Source organism: Passer montanus, unplaced genomic scaffold (assembly GCF_014805655.1).
Source record: "Passer montanus isolate IOZ18808 unplaced genomic scaffold, ASM1480565v1 scaffold2, whole genome shotgun sequence".
In the NCBI taxonomy this organism is placed as follows: Eukaryota; Metazoa; Chordata; class Aves; order Passeriformes; family Passeridae; genus Passer; species Passer montanus.
The window spans coordinates 3747370-3764902 of record NW_024366591.1 but is presented as its reverse complement, the minus strand read 5'-3'; the positions used below and the strand labels follow the sequence as shown (position 1 = coordinate 3764902).

Sequence of the window (17533 nt, the reverse complement as noted above, 5' to 3'; positions counted from 1 at the left end):
TGAAAGGATGTAAAAGCAAGCAGAAGAAGTAGGATGATTAAGAGAAGGGCAAGCTGTTGAAGACTTGTATTTAAAGGGAAAAGGTGACTTGTGAACTGGAAGCTAGGAATGAAATGCAGTGTGGCTAAACTGTGGCTCTGTGTTCCCCAATCCCGCAGATCATGCTGTGAATGAATAAAGGCACTGCTCTTGATTTATCATACTTCTGCTTACTAGGGGAAGCTTGAAAGAGATTCTACATCCTTTCAGGGAAGGCTCTTAAAATGCAGAGAGATTTCTGTGGGTTCTACATAAATACTGAACTATGTATTTACGGAGTGATTTTCAAGTGTCTCTTATTTTGATCTGTCTTCTGTTGCTAACAATATGGAACAGGATGGAGAATCAGTCATTTGGGTTTATTTACATTTTCTAGAAAACCAGAATATTTTTTCCCACCTTAGCAGAATTTCTTAGAAGCTAAACAGAAAATTACTTGACAAATCTGCTCCTTAAAACTAACCAAAGCTGTTGTGTTTCTGGGGTGTTTATTCTGTGTTTTCTGCCCTCTCTTTCAGGTGGCCAGTGCTTCTCTTGGGGATGGAATGAACATGGGATGTGTGGTGATGGCACAGAAGCAAATGTTTGTGTCCCAAAGCCAGTCAAAGCTCTTGGCTGTGCAAAACAGATATTAATTGGATGTGGGGCAGGACACTCCATGGCCCTCTGTCAAACTCCTCACTAGACCCAGCACACCTGGAATCACAACATCATGGATGAGGATGGACACCATTGGATTGTGTAACTCAGAGGCACTACAGGGGAACTGCCCATGATTAGCACAGTAGTTGGAAACTGCAGGTATTTTTCCTAAATCCCAAAGGAACGACTATGCACAAAAAGCTGTAATATTTCAAAAATTGTTTCCTGGGTTCTTACCACAGGAATTGACTTTCTACCCACGGATAGAATTACAGACATTCTGCCTTGAAACAATAAAAATGAAGACAAATTTACATTTTCTTGTTCTTCTGAGAAGTCTTTGAGGAAGAAACTGACTGCTTAATGGCTTTCTGGTGTATAAATTCAGTCTGAAGAAACGGTCTGAGAAAAGTGTTTTTTGTTATTGTATCTTTACATCAGAAATGTTTCACCTGCCTACTTCTACTGCCATTGTGAGCTCCCAGCAGCTCAGAAAATTGTGTCACAGAGAAATGCCAGTGAAAGTGACTAGATGCATACACACTTTTTAAGAAGATTAGGATTAAAAGGAGCAATATAATGTAGAAGACTTGGAAAAGGGGAAAATGAGGCCCTTTTGAACTAGCATTGTCTTGATTAAACTGTGAAAGGAGCAGTATTTTTCATCGATTATGTTCTCTGCCAGACATCAGTTTATTACAGATTTACAAGGATGCAGACCTGCATAAATTATCATTAACTTAGAAACAAAACCTGAAGTTTCTGAAGCTAGGGAAGGAAAACTTCTAAGAGCTTTTAGAAACATTCAAAAGGGTCCTATCAAAGGGCATAAGTCAGTCATAGCTGCTGAGGACAGCTTGATCCAAAGTAGCTCCTGTGTTTCCATTTGCCTTGGAGTAGGAAGACATCAAAATCTAACCAGAAAGATTTTACAAGTTCTCCAGCCTAAAAGGCAGACCAGAATGCTACTGATAATTTCAGGTTAGTTCTCACTTCTCTTTTGCAGCCCAGCTGAGTTGCTGTTCACAGCATGCCCACAGCACTGGTTCCAGGTGGGGGTTTGACAGAGAACATAGGCTTAGCACTTGTTCTGGTAGGAGAAAAGAAAAAGTGTAAAATGAGATATGTTTGCCTATTAGTAGCAAAATTTTGGAAGCTATTTATAAAACTGTTTTTTTCCACACAAATACTGTGGATGCCATTAAACTGGATGTTTACCACCCACAATACTTATATTTGCTGTGGTATTTAATGTATTTCAAGTTCTAAATATAGAGAATTCTACTGTGTAGTAAATGCACCTTTTAATGAGACCTACTGTTGCTAAATAGTGGTTTAATTTTTAAGGCAAGCTTGCCAAGGAGGAAGCCTTACAGAATTACAAAATGCTCAGAGAAAGGCTCTTAGGAAATAGGACAGGAAGACCTTCTAATGGTGTATCAGCTTACACATGAAGGGGAAAGAATTAAGGTGATAACATGGACTGCATGGGGTTTTTTCAACCTTTATTTTACAGCTGTTATAGTTCTTGGCTTCACTTTCAAAAATATTTTATTTTTCTATTCAACAGATGAGAAACTTGAGCAGACTATGAAGCTGATTTTAACTATTACAGATTACAAAACAATAATCAAATGGGTCCTCTGCAAAATATGTAGAATTAAGATTTCTATTGTGAAATTTATATTTTTTTTTAATCCTTGTGTTAGTTGTGGTTCTTCATGGCAATATACTGTTCCAGGCTGTGACCTCTTGCACTTTTAATTAGCTAAGATGATATTTATTGACTGTTCTCAATGCCACTCTCTGGATACCAAAGCTTCTCTATTATATGCACTGAACAGTTCCTCGTGCTTTCTCTGACAGTCCTGTCTGAGGTTTCTATTTGTGATTTCTGCAAAATCTGTGTACCAAATAAACATGTTCTCTTGCTTCAGTAGTCACCTCCTCTAAATAAGTCTGTTCCTTGATTAATCACAGACATTATGTGCCTTACATGAGGTTTACTGGACTGGACATGTTGTGACTGTGTGTGCTGTAGCTGCAGTTCACTGCAGAGGAGACCAACGAATTATGTAACAAATAAATGTGAATTGGGTATTTGAGATTGTTTTCAATTTTTCATGCCTGCAATGTGAACACACTTTTGGAATACAAAGAATGATTTGGAGTGATAAGGTGAAGAAAGAAATGAGTATGTCAGTTTGTTCCTGGTCCTGATCTGGTGTTTCGTATCTGCATCTTTGAAAGGCAAGAACTGCGTTTTTCTCTCCTTTGTTGTGCCTATATAGCTTGAAGATTTTGGTAAGTAATGACTTTTCTTGACGTAGTGAGTGCTTTGTCATCAGTCAGGGCTTCTAGGTGCTGCTGTAGTACAGAGAGTGAATAGAACTCATTGTAGGAGGTACATGGCTGAATGTCACAACCAAGTTGCTGCTCATTCTTTCAGAAGTGAATGCCCTGTTTTTTATGTCAGTGGCTTTGTTTGCAGAATAAAGCACTGTACAAAATCAGCTATGGCTTTCTCTGTGAGGAAGGGAACACACAGTGAAAAGTTACTAATCAAGTGGAAGAAGACAACTTTCCATGCTGATGTTAAGAGTTTATGACTGTTGCCTGTTGATAATCCTCATGGAGAAGGTCAGTCTCTGCAAGGCAAAATGCAGACACAGTGTGCTGTGGTTCACAGAGTTCTTTAACAGGTCTTCTGTGATAAACAAAGCTAGAAGCCTGTTACATAAGCATTCTGCATTCGGGTTCAATTGGAAATAAACTGACAAAGTTTATAATATATATATTTTTACAAAAAGACAGTGGAACAAGTTAAGCAAGTGTCTGTGCAGCTGCTCTTCCCTCCTGTTTTCTGAAGATAATGTCAGTGAGCTGACATTCATGAGGGAGAACAAGTTGTGAACTGTTGACCTTCAGTCCAGATAACTTTCAGGCCTTTGGGTGGAGGGGGAGAAGGAGAAGAAAGCTGTTGTGTGCCTTTCTGTTATTTGAAGTTCTAAGAGATCTGCAGATGTTACTCATTCAACCTCCATGTGCACCCGCACAAGATGCTGCTGTTCCATTTCAAAGAACATTGGTGGGACGATGTGTGTGTTGTGTCAGAAGTTTCTGTCCCTTGGGGGATTTGTTTGGGCCACTTGGTGGTCACTGTTGTTATTTGACTTGGTGTGGCATTCTGAGTTACTTGATGCTTTTGTGCTCAGTGTGCCAGGCTCTGTATTTGAACTGTGCTCATTTGAAAGATGGAAGATGTTTTGCCCAGTCACCACTCCTTACACAACACTGACTTCTCTCTCTGCATGTGGGCAGTCCTTTTGGTGTCTGACTAGTCTTGCCATCTGCAATCACCACAAAGATCACTTCTAAATGAGTGACAGGAGCTTTTGCTCAGCTGCGTGTTTTGAGCACAGAGAAATTGTGGGGAGGGTGGGAGAAAGTTATTTGATTGTGCTTTTTATGGCATGTGTTGAGTCGTGAGACTTGGAGATGGGGATGGACAACTGATCAAGGAGATCAGTTTGAATGTACAAGAGAAAGGTGACCATGGAAAAATATTTAAATGAATGGCAATAAAGAGCCTGATAGAGTCAGCTAAAACATAGGGAAAAGGAGGGGGAGGACAGAGCCAAGATACAGCTCCTGAGGACTGAATAACCTCACAGCATAGCTGCATTCCAGCCTGCTGGTGTGGTGGGAGTGAGATGAGAGACAAGCTATTCTGTTTCCTGGATGTTATTGTTCTCCCTCTTCCAATGTTTATTTATAATAATGTGAGTTGTTGACCTGCAGTGTTTGGTTTTTTTCTCATCCATAGCACATCTTGAAGTTTCCAGTTCTCCTCAGCAAAAACTGCAACATCTGTCTTCACCTTGCAGCCTCAGAAATATTTTGATCAAGGCCTCTGATCTACTCCAGCATTTAACCAAATACTTACTAATTTTTCCATTTCATTCCATGAATTCTGAATCTAATTTAAACAAGACTTAAGTAATTTTGGGACTTCCAGTTCCTTTTCCCTGTTAGAGATCAAGATGATGACAGATCTTGGTCACTCTGAGCAATTTTGGATATTTTTAGGGTGCATGGTAAGTCTTGGGCTTATTCTTTTAGCTAGGTATTTTCTTGAAAAAGACTCCAGAATTTTTTTAACACTATTAGAGTTAAATGCCATTTGCTACTAGCTGAAAATTCCAAAGGCTTGGAATAGATACAGCTTGGGGTTGAGAATCATCTTGTGTGGTTTTGATTGTGGTTCAAAATGTGCACAGTAGAAAAGTGGCGCTTACATGGAATTTGCTGACAGCTCCAGCTGGCACAAAAATAATTGGCCACTTTAACTTTTTACATATGAATATCTTGATACATGTGCAAAAAAGAGGTATACGTGCTTTGTTCTTTTGCTTTAGCTTTTGTGCTGTTCTTATTTCCCAGTAAATGCTGATCTTGCGTGTTTTGCTCTATGTTAGCAAGAATAATAGCCTGGAATTTAAATGCTTTGCTTTTATGGAAATGGCCTTCTACTGGGTGAATATAACTGAAGATGTAGGTCTGTATCATATGTGCCTTTGAAGTTAATTTGGTGGAACTGCATCTGTACAGCCCTTGTTGTTTCGTAACCCATTTAGATGTTAAAGGACTGAAGTCAGGCACAGTCTTGAGCTATTTGTGCATTTCATTCAGGTTCATCAGTCAGTTGTCTCAGCATTCACCTGTTTTTAATGCAGCAGCAGTTTTTACTCATCAGTGCCTCTGTAAAACATCGAAATAGAGTATGTGACTGAAAATATTCAGCAGTGAAAATAGTCTCTGTATTTGAATCATGGCCTGGATGAACCACGTGTTTCCTTGTGGGAGAGTGAGGAAGCATAAATTTAGACTACTGGGAGAACACATTCTTCAGCTTGATTGGAAACAAGAACAACAAAGTAGTTATTCCTGAATAAAAGCTGGCTAAAAGAGAACAAAATTCAGGGGTGACATTTATTTTGCAAAATTTTCTCTGGTATTTTTGTTTTGTGACATGTTGGATTTTTTCTCATTTCCAGATGTACCTTTTCAGGCTGGTAGGGAGTGGAGTGTAAGTCCAGTTCCTGTGTTGGTTAGCCTCTCTCTCAGCTGATTTCCAACTTCCTCATCTTTTTCCAGACTGCTTTGCCTGTAGACCACCTGATTATCCAGACACTTTGCAGTCTTTGGGGGAAGTTCTGTCTTCAGGTTTTGGGGTTGAGAGTTGTAAGTGGAGTTTCAGAATTTCAATTCAGTATTGTTCCAGTACTCCCTGGTCACCAGAGTTTTAAGTGTATGTGAACACTTTGCTAGCAGACTGCATTTTTACTTTTTTTTTGATTTAGAAGTGAGGTCAGGAATTGGGAGATTTTTAGTGTTCTGACATGACTTTAGTTTTTGGCTGCAAATGTCAAGTGAGTTTAGCTTTTGTTTTGTTTTTACTGATTTGAATGCATGAAGACATGTGGTACCTAAATTAGGGCAGCAGAGGAGTTGCCAATCAGTAATTGAAAATGCTCTGTCATTTTAACTGTGTGGGTGCTTAATCATTTTCCATAACAATCCTCTCCTTTAAAGTACAAAAGAAAAGGGATTCCTACAGGGGCATTGTGTTCTTCTGCAGACAAGGAAATATGGCATCTTTTAAATAATGAAGACATGCTTCTCTCCTCTGGTGCCTTAATTCTGAGTGGATTATAATAACTATTCCTTCTTAAATATGGCTTTTCCTCTTTTGACATCAGAACACTTAAAAAAGAGCATAATGTCACAGAAACAGAAGCTGACGCACAAAAAATTAAATTGGCCCAGCCAAGGTAACCCAGCATGTCCACAGAGGAGTCAAGAACAAAATTCCCATTTCCTGAGTCCCAGGCCAAGACTCTACCTTGTAGGCTTGTGGCTCTTGATGATTATTTTGAGTTCATCTCACTGCCATTCTTTCCCTCTCTCCTTGCTCTTCTTTCCCCCTCACTGCTGATTGCTTTTTCCACTGCTCCTGCTTGCATAACCCATTTTCCAAACTCATCCTGTCCTTCTGATTTCCCACCTCCTGAGCTACTGCCTTTCCTCCAGTCACCCACTTGCACTGACACCACCCCAGCAAAGCGTGGCCCCTGCTGAGCTGCTTTCCCTGGGCTTCAGCCTTGTCTGCTGTTGTGCTGCTGTGACTCACAGTCAGCAGCCTCTGCACAGGCTGTGTCATCCCTGCTAAGCCCTTTGAGTCCAGAGGCACTGCAGGTACCTCAGAGTGACAGCTGAGCTAACACAAATGTAACATTTTGCCTTTGCTGCCCAAGAATCTCTAACTTGGGCAGCAGGAAAAAAGAGGGAAGCCTTGGAGCACGCACCTTTAATATTTGGTGCCTGGAGATGTTTGGACCTCTGCACTTGCATGAAGTTTTTTAAATGTTTAAGTGAATGCTGAGAGTTGAAAACTTGGCTTTGCCAGGCTGAGACAGGGAAGATATCTTGTTATATAGCATTTGCCGTGTCAGATAAAGAAAGTCAAGAGATGCAGTTCTGGACCTGGTTTTGAACATTCTGTTGAATTTTAATTCAAATATTGTCCTTGATTGGAAATGAACATTTTTATTTCCCTAGGAGAAAAATTGGGCACTTATAGTCCTAGATGAATGCAAAGGCTTTGGGAGTCCTGAGCAGACAGGTATTTTATGCCCAAACTCAAGTAAGTGAGTGACTTAAAAATAACCTACATAATTTAAGCATGTTTTCATGAAGTGAAGGTAGTTTGTGTTTGAGCTCAGAGGCAAAGTTCCTTCCAGGATTTATATGGAAAGCAGAAAAGTAGGCTGCCTTGTTTTGAAACTATGAAAGGGATATGCAAACTGGCAGGGTAATATCTTCAGGATATCCTTTTTGTAAGCAGCTCTGTGCTCAGTTCTTTTTTGAATGCTTTTGCCTTAGCCCTGCTCCCTCTCTTCTGTATTTCGGTTGGCTCATTTGTCCTAGCAGACATTTGTTTCAGTGATGTATTTTCTTTTTGGCCCTGAAACTTTAAGGAGAGAGGAGGCAATTTACATGAAAAATCACTTTATCCAGATTAATGACTGCTGCGCTTGACTGTTATCACAGCGGTTTTAGCTAGGTTTTTTTGGGTTTTTTTTTTGGTGGGTTTTTTTTTTTTTTTGGTGGAGTGAGAAAGCAGAAACCTCTTCTTAGAATTTTCTTCTCTCTAAAATTGCAGTTGTGGAGACACATCATGTTGGTCCAGAAAAAATGAGTACCTTCATGTGGTCAGAGGAAAAGCTGTATATGTAGAAGGTGTGGTTGAGCTTTATACGTGAGCAAGTAATAAGCGACTAATTAATTGCCAGTGGGTTCAGATGAAGGGCCAGCACTGGGTCTTAGAGCTGAGAACTCACTGCTGAAAGCTGAGTTTACGGAGGAGGAAACACAGATGTTCCTTTACAGCAGGAAACAGGCAGAGTATAACTGAACTGCAAAACCAACCTCAGCTCTTACTTGCAATAGTGTGAACTCAGAAGTGGCTGGTGGCATTACTGAAGCCTGAAGTCAGAATCTACCCACATAGATAGTTTTAATGCTTTAATAAAGACATGCACCTCCTGTAGCGAGAGGGGGCAGGCTTGAAGGAATTAATATTTTGATCATAATACCCAAGCAAAAGCTCCTTAACTGCAAGGCAGCTGCGATCATGTGGTAAATTTACCTTAGGATTCAATGCAACAGCTTCTGATATTTTCCACTTCCCTTGTTTCCCTCTCACCCTGTGTTGTCAGAGCTGCCACTGTTGTGCAAGGGGAACTCTGGGGTCAAACAGATCTTAAGCTTTAGAGCATCTCTTGAAGGGCAGTGGATGGTTCTGTTTCTGAAGGGTTTATAGAAGTCACCCAGAAGACATGGTTACCTCAAATCAGAATGAGCAGAGTGGGGAACCTAAATGAAAACAAGAGTGGGGAGTGTAAAATGCAGCACAGCATGACAGTTGTACCCAGCCTGTTCTCTAAGGCTCAGATAGATGAAAAGTGCAGTGGAAGGTGAAGACCTACATGGGATTTACAGGGCTGAATTGCTGGTATTCCTTATAGTAATGGAGAATTAGCACTGGGCCCTTGAGCTAGTGTTAAATAAAAAATGGGGCAGATAAATCTGTTTCTGGATTCTCAGTACATTAGAAGAGGAAAAGTTGTTCATTAAGCAAATCCTGGATGAATCTGGATCTTACCTCTGGAGGTAAGAAATTTATCTTCTGAGAATGACGGCATAGAAACAGTGTGTGAAAAGTAGTTATTGGGAGAAACTAAAGCAGAAATCAAGTACATAATGCTGTATCAAGGGCTACAAAGGAGTTCTCTAATTATGTACAGCCTTTCCTCTATTCCTAAAACATAGTTTGAGGTCTTCCTTGTGTTTCTTTTGGAGTAGAATTTTGTGACGACCAGGTCCAGCTGCAGTTGGGGTTTTTTTGTGTATAATTTAGCACTTACCAGAGCCAGGAGTGTTTCTTCTGGGTTTTTTTTTGGGTTTAATCTCTACTTCCTCCAGATCATAGGGATACTATTCCTTTACATTTCCATTCCCATCAGTAGTTGCAGATGCTGTAAGTTGCCTAGAAGATTGCCAGCTCTTTTGAAATTCCTCATGTGAGAATAAATGTGTGTATCCTTCCTTCATGGAAGTACTTTACCAAAAATTCTGAGGCAACTAGAATGCTCTTGGCACATAGTCCATAATCGTCATTTGTAGCATCTAAAATGGAACTTAATCCCATTGTGTTTCTCAGATCTTACTGGTGCATGTTTTGTGTGGCAAATCAAGTGCGACTCGGACACCTGGATTTCTTTCCATTTCGGATCAGGTGGACTGGTGTGGCTCAGTGATGAACAAGTGAAGGATGGGGCCCGAAGAAGTAAGAAAAACTGAATTCATTTAATCAGCTAAAAAGACAAACATTTATTATTGTTGGGGAGGGAAAAGGAAGATACCTAGATCATTATAGGGGTTTTTAATCTTCCCTTGTAAAATTACTAATGGCGTGAATTCTTTAGACATCGGTTGTATCAAGTGTTTGCAGGCTTCATTTATTATCTACTAACCAAAATTAGCATTGTAGAACCAAAGCAATACCAAGCTTTTCTCCTACATTTCTGTTGAGAACACTGTATTTATTCAAGATTTTAGAAGCAAGTCTCTGGAAACCCCTGATTGCTTCAGAAAAGGATTCCCCTTTACACTATACAGCAGGCACTGAAACCATGATACAAAATTTATTTTCATGCTAGAATTGTTTTGCATAACATTGTGCATGCATTTTACTCAGTACTAAATTGCATACAATGCTGTTGTCTTGTTTCTTAAACTTTGAGACCATTTATACTTGAGTATTTTCCTGATTTTGTACTATAAGTCCCAGTTTTAAAATAACACCTCTTTTGTTTAAAATTCATACTGATTACTTAATATGAACAATTTATGAAGGGTCTTTACGTTGGATCTATACATCAATAAAATACAACATAACCAGAGCTGGAAAATTAACCAGCTGTTACTGTCAGGTCCGAAGGAAGGTCCCATGTGTCACAAGCATGCCAACAAAAACAGACAGGAAAAAGTTTTTCTTATTTTTATACACTTCTAGTTGGATTAAAAGTTCTTGATTTCCATGTCGGTGTGATGAACTGTGAAGGCGTGGTCAATATGACCGATGACTGCCTGATTGCACTTTTTAAAACCATTACTCTTTATCTTGTATACAAAAAGAAGCGATCCATAGCAAAGAAATGTACAGTTTTATAATGTTTTACATTTTCGCTACAACAATGTATGTAAAAGTAAAGAGCTTTGAAAGAAAATATATAACTTTGTTTTTTTTTTTTTCTTTTTCCTCCTTAATCATACATTTGCAGTATTTCTTTGTGTGTTGTTTTGTTGTTTTTTTTGCCTTTTTTTTTTCATTTTCATTTTTGTCTTCATGCAAGTCATGCTTTGGAACAAAAAAATAGATTAAAAAAAAAAATCTTCTACAGTTTTGTTACATTTTGGCCGTAGAAAAAGCCTGCATCTCTAGTACAACTCCAGAACCACGAAGAATCATCCACAAAACCTGCATGGAGCGAGTTAACTTTGTCCAAATGAGAAGGTCTTCTATGCCTGCACAGTTCCACAGAGATGTTTATTAGCCATCAATGTTCATCTCCATCTTGCCTTGTCAGGTCACTCTGACTGCCTCTGTTGGCATATATTTAGCAATGACTGGACTTTCTTTGCAAAGATCTGCATGTAAAGAATACAATCAGTACTTGAGCTTCTTCCCTGTGCTTTTCACATCAAGCTCGGCATCTTAGTGTTAAAGGAAGGAGGAAAAGGTGAAATAGCTACATGCAGAGGCAGCCATATTCTTCTTCAACAGGATTTTTTTTCCCATGCAGTCAGCCAGACTGAGACCTCTCTACAGTGTGTCTGAGTATTGCTTTCAGCTTAAAATAGGTGCCCATGCAAAGTTTCATCCTACTGTGCTTGTTTGCTCAAACTCCTGCAGGGTTCCTATGGCTCAAAAATATCCTGAGAAAAGCAAAATCTTCCATCGTTGGCATGTTTCAGCATCGACTAAACGCCTAACCCATTCCATACAGAGCCAGTAGATCCACCATTAGCCACAATAAGCATATACTAGCAGGATGCACCAGGAAGGAAGCCATCTGGTGCATCTACCCTTCATCCTATGTAGTGATACCATGCAGCACGTATGGCCCACCAGTACTACGCCAATGCCTGCCTATTGTCATCTGAGTGCTATTTAGGAGTGTTGTCACCTAAGCATCAGAAGTAACACCGTTTGCAGCGGGTGCTACTGTGAGACATTGCATCTTCAGACTTAGTCACCTGGACTATATGCAACATCGCATAGGCTAATTGAAAGTAAAGCTTTTTAGACCATTCTCTGCTACTGATCCATGCTACAAAATAGATGGGATGGGAGACCAAGAACGTCTCACTGGGCTAGGAGAGCTGTAGGGCGCAGACACTGAGGATAATCCTATCGCTTTTCCACTTATGCCAGCTATGCTGTTAAGGCTCCGTGACATTTCGTAACCTTCATTTAAAAGAAAAATGCAAAGTACAGCATTGGATCAATGACAGAATGGACTAAGAATGAGGTCAACATTGTAGCCAGTTCAATAGCATCTGCATGCATGGACATGCCGAGAGTAGTATCGCTTGCAACATGACTCAGAAGGCCGTTGGAATACAGAAAAAATTTAAAATATATACATTAAAAAAAAATCATCATTTCTCAAGATGGTCAGGCTATGTAATTGATCCTACAGGCAGCAACATGGTTGTACCCTAAAAAAAAGAAGAGTCAGTGGGAGGGATTTTCTATGTCTCCGTCATACACTCACACATACTTCTCCCTTCCACTTCATGCATTGTGACCTCAGGCAAAATTAAGGTTTGTGGTTTCTTTGTGGGGCAGGAGGGGGGCAAGGCAGCAAAATCCATAGAATTGAATGTGTTGCTATAGAGATACTACTCCTTTGTTCTCAGCATTAAAAAAAAAGAGAAGAAAAAGAAAGAAAACAAAATTGCATGCATTCAATTTCCCTCCCTCCCTCCCCCCTTTCTTTTTCAGGCATGCACGTAAACAGCTCAGCAAGTGTACAGAGAGTTGCACAAACTATGGATGAAATTCTGTTGGAACAACAATTAAGATGCTCTCAACATGTTTCAAACAGGCCAACAATATGCTGACGTATATTACTCTTTAGCCAACCAGCCTCTGTTTCATTCAGGAACGAGAGGAGGTTGCAGTGCATCGTGAAAACCATACATTCCCCATCCCAAAGGATGTGCCATTTGGAGTGTTCCCCTGATCCACTGGAACCACCTGAACTCGCCCAGGCTGAATGAACACGGCCAATGCTTATCCAATACAGAATCAAGTAAAACGCTTTGCTACAAAGGTAAATTTTAGAGGATATACTTTCATATGAAAGTCTTGTGGTCCTACTATATCTTTGTTGATGATAAGCTTTAAACCTATAAATACATACACTATCTATAACTGGCATTTACTATAACTATTGCCCATCATACAATGGCACATGGGAATTCCATACTCCATACTCAGTGTATGGTTATGTCATACAATCTTTGCAGTTTTAAAATATTGACTCTATCTTATACTATATACAGTACACCAGTGGTAAACACTGATTTGAAGAAAGTGAGTTCTTTTCCAATTTTCCCATTCCTTATCAACTTTGATGCATATGGATGTAGCTCTAATTTTGGGTTTGTATGGTTGTCTCACATTAAATTATTTAAGCAAAACAGTCTCTTTTAAGAAGGGAAGGCTTTTTAAATGGGATTTTACTTCTGTTGCTAAATAGATTATTCTGGCCATTAGCAAACTACTTCTGAGAGATTCCTACCTGTCAGAAGTCTGAAAAACGAACTAATAATGATTTATTTATGAAAGGATTTTAGATGGATTATTTTCTGATTTTAAGACACCTGTGCCATCAGATGTTCATGCTTTTCTTTCTCTATTGAACTAACCAGCAATTAATATCCAAATATTTTATTTTAGTGCTCTGTTAAGGTCACTAAATAATTTTTTTTTTTCTTGAGTATGTTTTGCTTTTGTGTTTTATCTCTTCTGTCTGCCACCTCCAAGTCTGTGCTCCTCAGAGTTTCGTAAGCTCTGTGAGCTTTCCAAGTGGCAAACCTTCATTGCTATGATACATTAATTGGTCTCTCCTTATGGGATGGGCTAATTTAAGGATATAGTAGAGCATCTTCCACTAAAGCTCCCTGCACCAGCTGGGGTGGAAGGCTCGACTGCCTAGCATAGCTGCACGGGGTAGTTTACAGCTCCTCAGGCTTTTCTTTCTGAAAGAAATAGGTTAGAAACTCCAAATGCAGACATCAGGTGGTGGTTTCCAGCCCAAACGTGCATCTCTACAGCAAGCGCACTATCGCGTGCTACAGCTAAGCTGACTTTCTCTTAGTTATTTAAACCGGTTGCTAGCTACGTGGTTACAGGGCCCCAGCTACATACCCTTTCTTATTCCTCCATCAGGCGGGCAGGGATATTCCCCGGTTGATAAGAGGAAGCAGGGTCCATATCTCTCCCGAGTGCCAGAGCGGGTAAAGGGCAGGCCCTCATCAGGCGTAATAGCCTGGTCTATGTGGGGACAGTCTTCGTTTGCCAGCGCCGCCTTGGCCACCTCACCATTCAGTTTCGAATCTTCAAACATATAAGCAGAAGGCTATTGAAACACTATGCACTGTTTATTAGAGTTCCAGCTGCAAATTAAGGGTTCACAGCTAAAGACTTCTATAGCGACACACTAAAAAAGGTAGCACATCTGTCCTAGACACTGCGTTCGTGTGCACTGCACCAAAATAAAATAAAGTCTGTTAAGTGGGAGGAGAAACAAAAGGTGATCCTGTTAGGTGTGACAGCAGCCACCTGTACGTCCACACTGAGGGGCCCTTTCAGAAAGGGGCGTGCAATGGTTCCTAGTCCTGCGAGCAGAAGACCGCGGTTAGAAATCAGAGTATGTTTTTGCATGGCATCGGATGGTGCATGGATGACCTGTTTGTCATGGAGCCTACTGTCGCTCAGAGCTCTGGAGAGGCAGTGGACTGAGAGTTGTGTTTGACTATTTGAGTATATTCTGTTTGTGGTAGTTACACCCGTGTGCGGTATTACTGAGGGGGACATTCCTGCTCTTCCCCTCCCCAAAATTTACCCAGATGGTTTTATAGCATTTCTAGTATCAGTCATGCAGAATGGCTGTACACGTTTTAGACACACAGAGTACGTTACGTATGGAAATACGACAGCAGAACGTGGATTTAAAGAAAACCCAATCCATTTTCTGATGTTCTCCTCTGAAACGCATACAGTAGTTGCAATGTCAGCACAGGACACTACATACACAAAACACTACAGCAGGCCATGAATTTGGAAACTAGATAGAGTTCAATTTACTCTTGGCTGTAAATAATGAAAATAGGTTGTTAGATTTGCCCATTTTGCTCCACACATTCCCATGAGGATAGACTGAGAATCATGTTTTCTCTGTGTGACTGGTTCTTACATTTATAAAGTGCTATTTAGTGTAGGATTTTTTTTTAGGGTTTGAAAGTGCAAATTAGTGTATTGAGAATATACTCGAAATATGGCACAGCTCAATATGAGTATTTTGGTTGAAGGGAAGGAAAAACAGTCAAAATGTGCTTTCTGAAGCTCCACAAATGCTGAGATATGTTAACTGAGTGGTACTGGCAGCATCCTACACCTCGGTTGCACAATGCTTATTACCTAGACACTGTAAGGCAATGGGTGATCCTGCAAGTCTTTGAGGAAAGAAAGTCAATGGATAGACTTAATTTCAGCTCCCCTTCTACATTCATGTACTAGCTTGTTCTAAATGCTATATAATATTGTCATTTAATTTGCAATTGTTTTGAAGCCAACTAATAAAACAAGCATCAAAGAAAAATAAATACAGTTAGGTAGGGTTTGGAGGTATGATTTCGATCCTCTGATGGACAATGGATGAGTAGACGGCAGAAGCATTTTCCAGTTATGTTTGTTGCTTTACACACACACACAGATGTACATGGCACGCACTATGCACCTATCATGCACCAGTAATTGCATTCTAGGCCTTTATTTTTCTTCTATTTAGATGTCACTGGTTTGTCACAACATAAACAGTTGCTGCACATCTCACCTCTGCCTCCATTTTTCTCTGTTCAGAATCGGCCAATTATTTCCCCTGAGAGGGATGTAGTAATGTTTTGTTTTGTTCCATGAGCAATGAAATAATTAGGTCTCTCAACACATTTAAAAATGTGGCAAAAGCTGTAGGGCCATTTTAATACTTGCAGACGCTAATTTCAATAGGATTCTAAAGTTTTAAGGTTTCACTGAGTTGCAATTCCTTTCTGTTCATAATAATCACTGCTATTTGATCCCAAAAACCGAACAAAAACCTGGCACAGCTGCCATAGAAACCGTGACACTGCAGGTACTGAGCCGTGTATTTAAAAATCACTTAACTGTGTTTGGGGAGAGCTGCAGTCCTCCTGGGGAGGAGCAAAGAACTGGGCTGCTTCATGAGCCTCAAATGCTACAAGCTGGTGGCTCTAATCCTGAAGGAGGCAGCTGAGTCAGCAGAGCTCTGCACTGAAATCTCTGAGACACCCACTGCTGCTCCTGAGCCCAGGTTTGGAAACGAAATTCTTGGTGATGGAGAGCAAATTGATCCATTTCAGGAGCTCAAAACAACTCTGAGGAGCGTGGTTGTGGGTCAGGCTGCTCACTGGTTAACAGCCATTGATTCTTTTGGAAGCAGCTTGCAGGCTCTGTTGTGCTTGAATGGCAACAAAATTGACCTTCTTCAAATTAATTTCTTAAATTTAATTACAAATCTCTAGTAGCTTGAGCTGGAACTTGCTCTTACAGCCTCTTCAGGGTCCCTTAGTGCTGATGATTTTTCCTCTATGCTTGGTAAAATTCCACAACCTTGTTATTTTATTTCCATTCAAGAGGAAGAGAACAGAGTAGCTGGAGATGTGGGCAAATTACTGAACTATCCTATTAATGTCCCTTGAACATTACAGTCACGGGCCATGCCTTAGGGATCACATTCTGGATAGCCATGCTAATCCACAATGACAACTTGGGTGAATATTTAGGAAGCAGAGAAATTGCCAGCACAGAACACTGCATCTATTGCTGGTGTATATAAGTAAGTGCTAAGTAGAATAGTTGTGTTCCAAACCACTGGCTACAGCACCTAATTCTCTGGAGGTATGTGATTAGTCTGTTAAGGGAGTAAAGAAAACATAAACATCACTGATGCCATCAGTCCACAGTTAAAAATTCCCGTTGTTTTAACTAGCAGATTGACATGCTGAACAATTTTAGGAATAAGGTGCAAAGATGGAATGAAACTACATTATTTCAGTTTGATTTCTTAAGTTTCCATTTGCATGTTTGCTTTTTCCAAGACTGACCCTGTGTTTGAGAGAACTCCAGATAAAGAAAAACTATGCAAGCATTGCTGTCTCCTGACTCTGAGTCCAGTTATACTAATGACAACTACTTCTAGGTGCTTAAAACTTCTAAGGGTTGATTCTGCCCTGCCAAACTGGTGAGTCCTTCCATCCCTGCTAGCAGAATCTGAATTAGGCTCATACGTTTTTTGTTCTTTAGGTTCTGTTGTATGAAGAGAAGTCAATATTAGCATCTGTTTTACAAATGGGTAAAGCTACCATGCAGTGAGGTGACTTGCCTACTGCTATGTAAGAGGTTATTTACAACAAAATCTTCTGACTCTCAGCTTGGCACCTTATCTCCCTAATTGTCCTATCTGTGAATGCCTGGCTAACTGCACCAGCTCAAAACATTCTCCTGAAGAGATTTGGCTGAGAGGCTAAGGAAAGTATTCAGCACATTTCCCAGGTGAGTAGTTTGTGTCACAACTACCTCATTTGTGTGGTTTTCACTTGCTTTTTTTTTTCTATCTCATCCTTCTTCATTTGTAGAAAAGCACATTGAAATGCCTTGTGTATTTCCAAGCAAATGCTGGATTTCAAAATGGGGGGAAGGAATTCTGAAAAATATCCCTACTTAGGAGAACTGCTGGATTTTGCATTAGTGTACTCTGCTTATTGTGGAGAAGCACAGTAGAGCTGCCTGTGTACCTGCTGCTCCATTACTCATCTCTTTGCCACAGCAAATTGTTGTAAATTGTTACAGTGACTTTACCAGCACTGCTGGTTTTGATTATAAGCAAGAGTCTGACACTGACTCTCCAACTATTTG

General features: G+C 40.1%; 2 protein-coding genes across 6 annotated transcripts in view; one reads left to right on the top strand and one right to left on the bottom strand.

Moving 5' to 3' along the window:
• The window catches only part of SERGEF (secretion regulating guanine nucleotide exchange factor), a 140404-nt gene extending 137784 nt beyond the window's left edge, over nt 1-2620 (top strand). The window contains 2 exon segments of the mRNA XM_039706974.1: nt 558-707; nt 710-2620. Of these exon segments, the coding sequence (XP_039562908.1) occupies nt 558-707; nt 710-759 (200 nt within the window). The 3' untranslated portion in view covers nt 760-2620.
• KCNC1 (potassium voltage-gated channel subfamily C member 1) overlaps nt 1-17533 on the bottom strand; it is a 124802-nt gene that overhangs the window by 8173 nt on the left and 99096 nt on the right. Inside the window, exons 3-4 of one of the 5 annotated variants that reach the window (XM_039706967.1) lie at nt 13748-13936; nt 9617-11776 (exon numbers count right to left, since the gene is read on the bottom strand). The exons of 1 other annotated variant lie outside the window; for it this stretch is intronic. In XM_039706967.1, coding sequence (XP_039562901.1) covers nt 11640-11776; nt 13748-13936 — 326 coding nt within the window. In that variant the 3' untranslated portion in view covers nt 9617-11639. Of the gene's footprint in view, nt 1-9616; nt 11777-13747; nt 13937-17533 lie in introns of those variants that run through there. 3 more of the 5 variants (XM_039706969.1, XM_039706968.1, XM_039706971.1) reach the window with 3 other exon arrangements.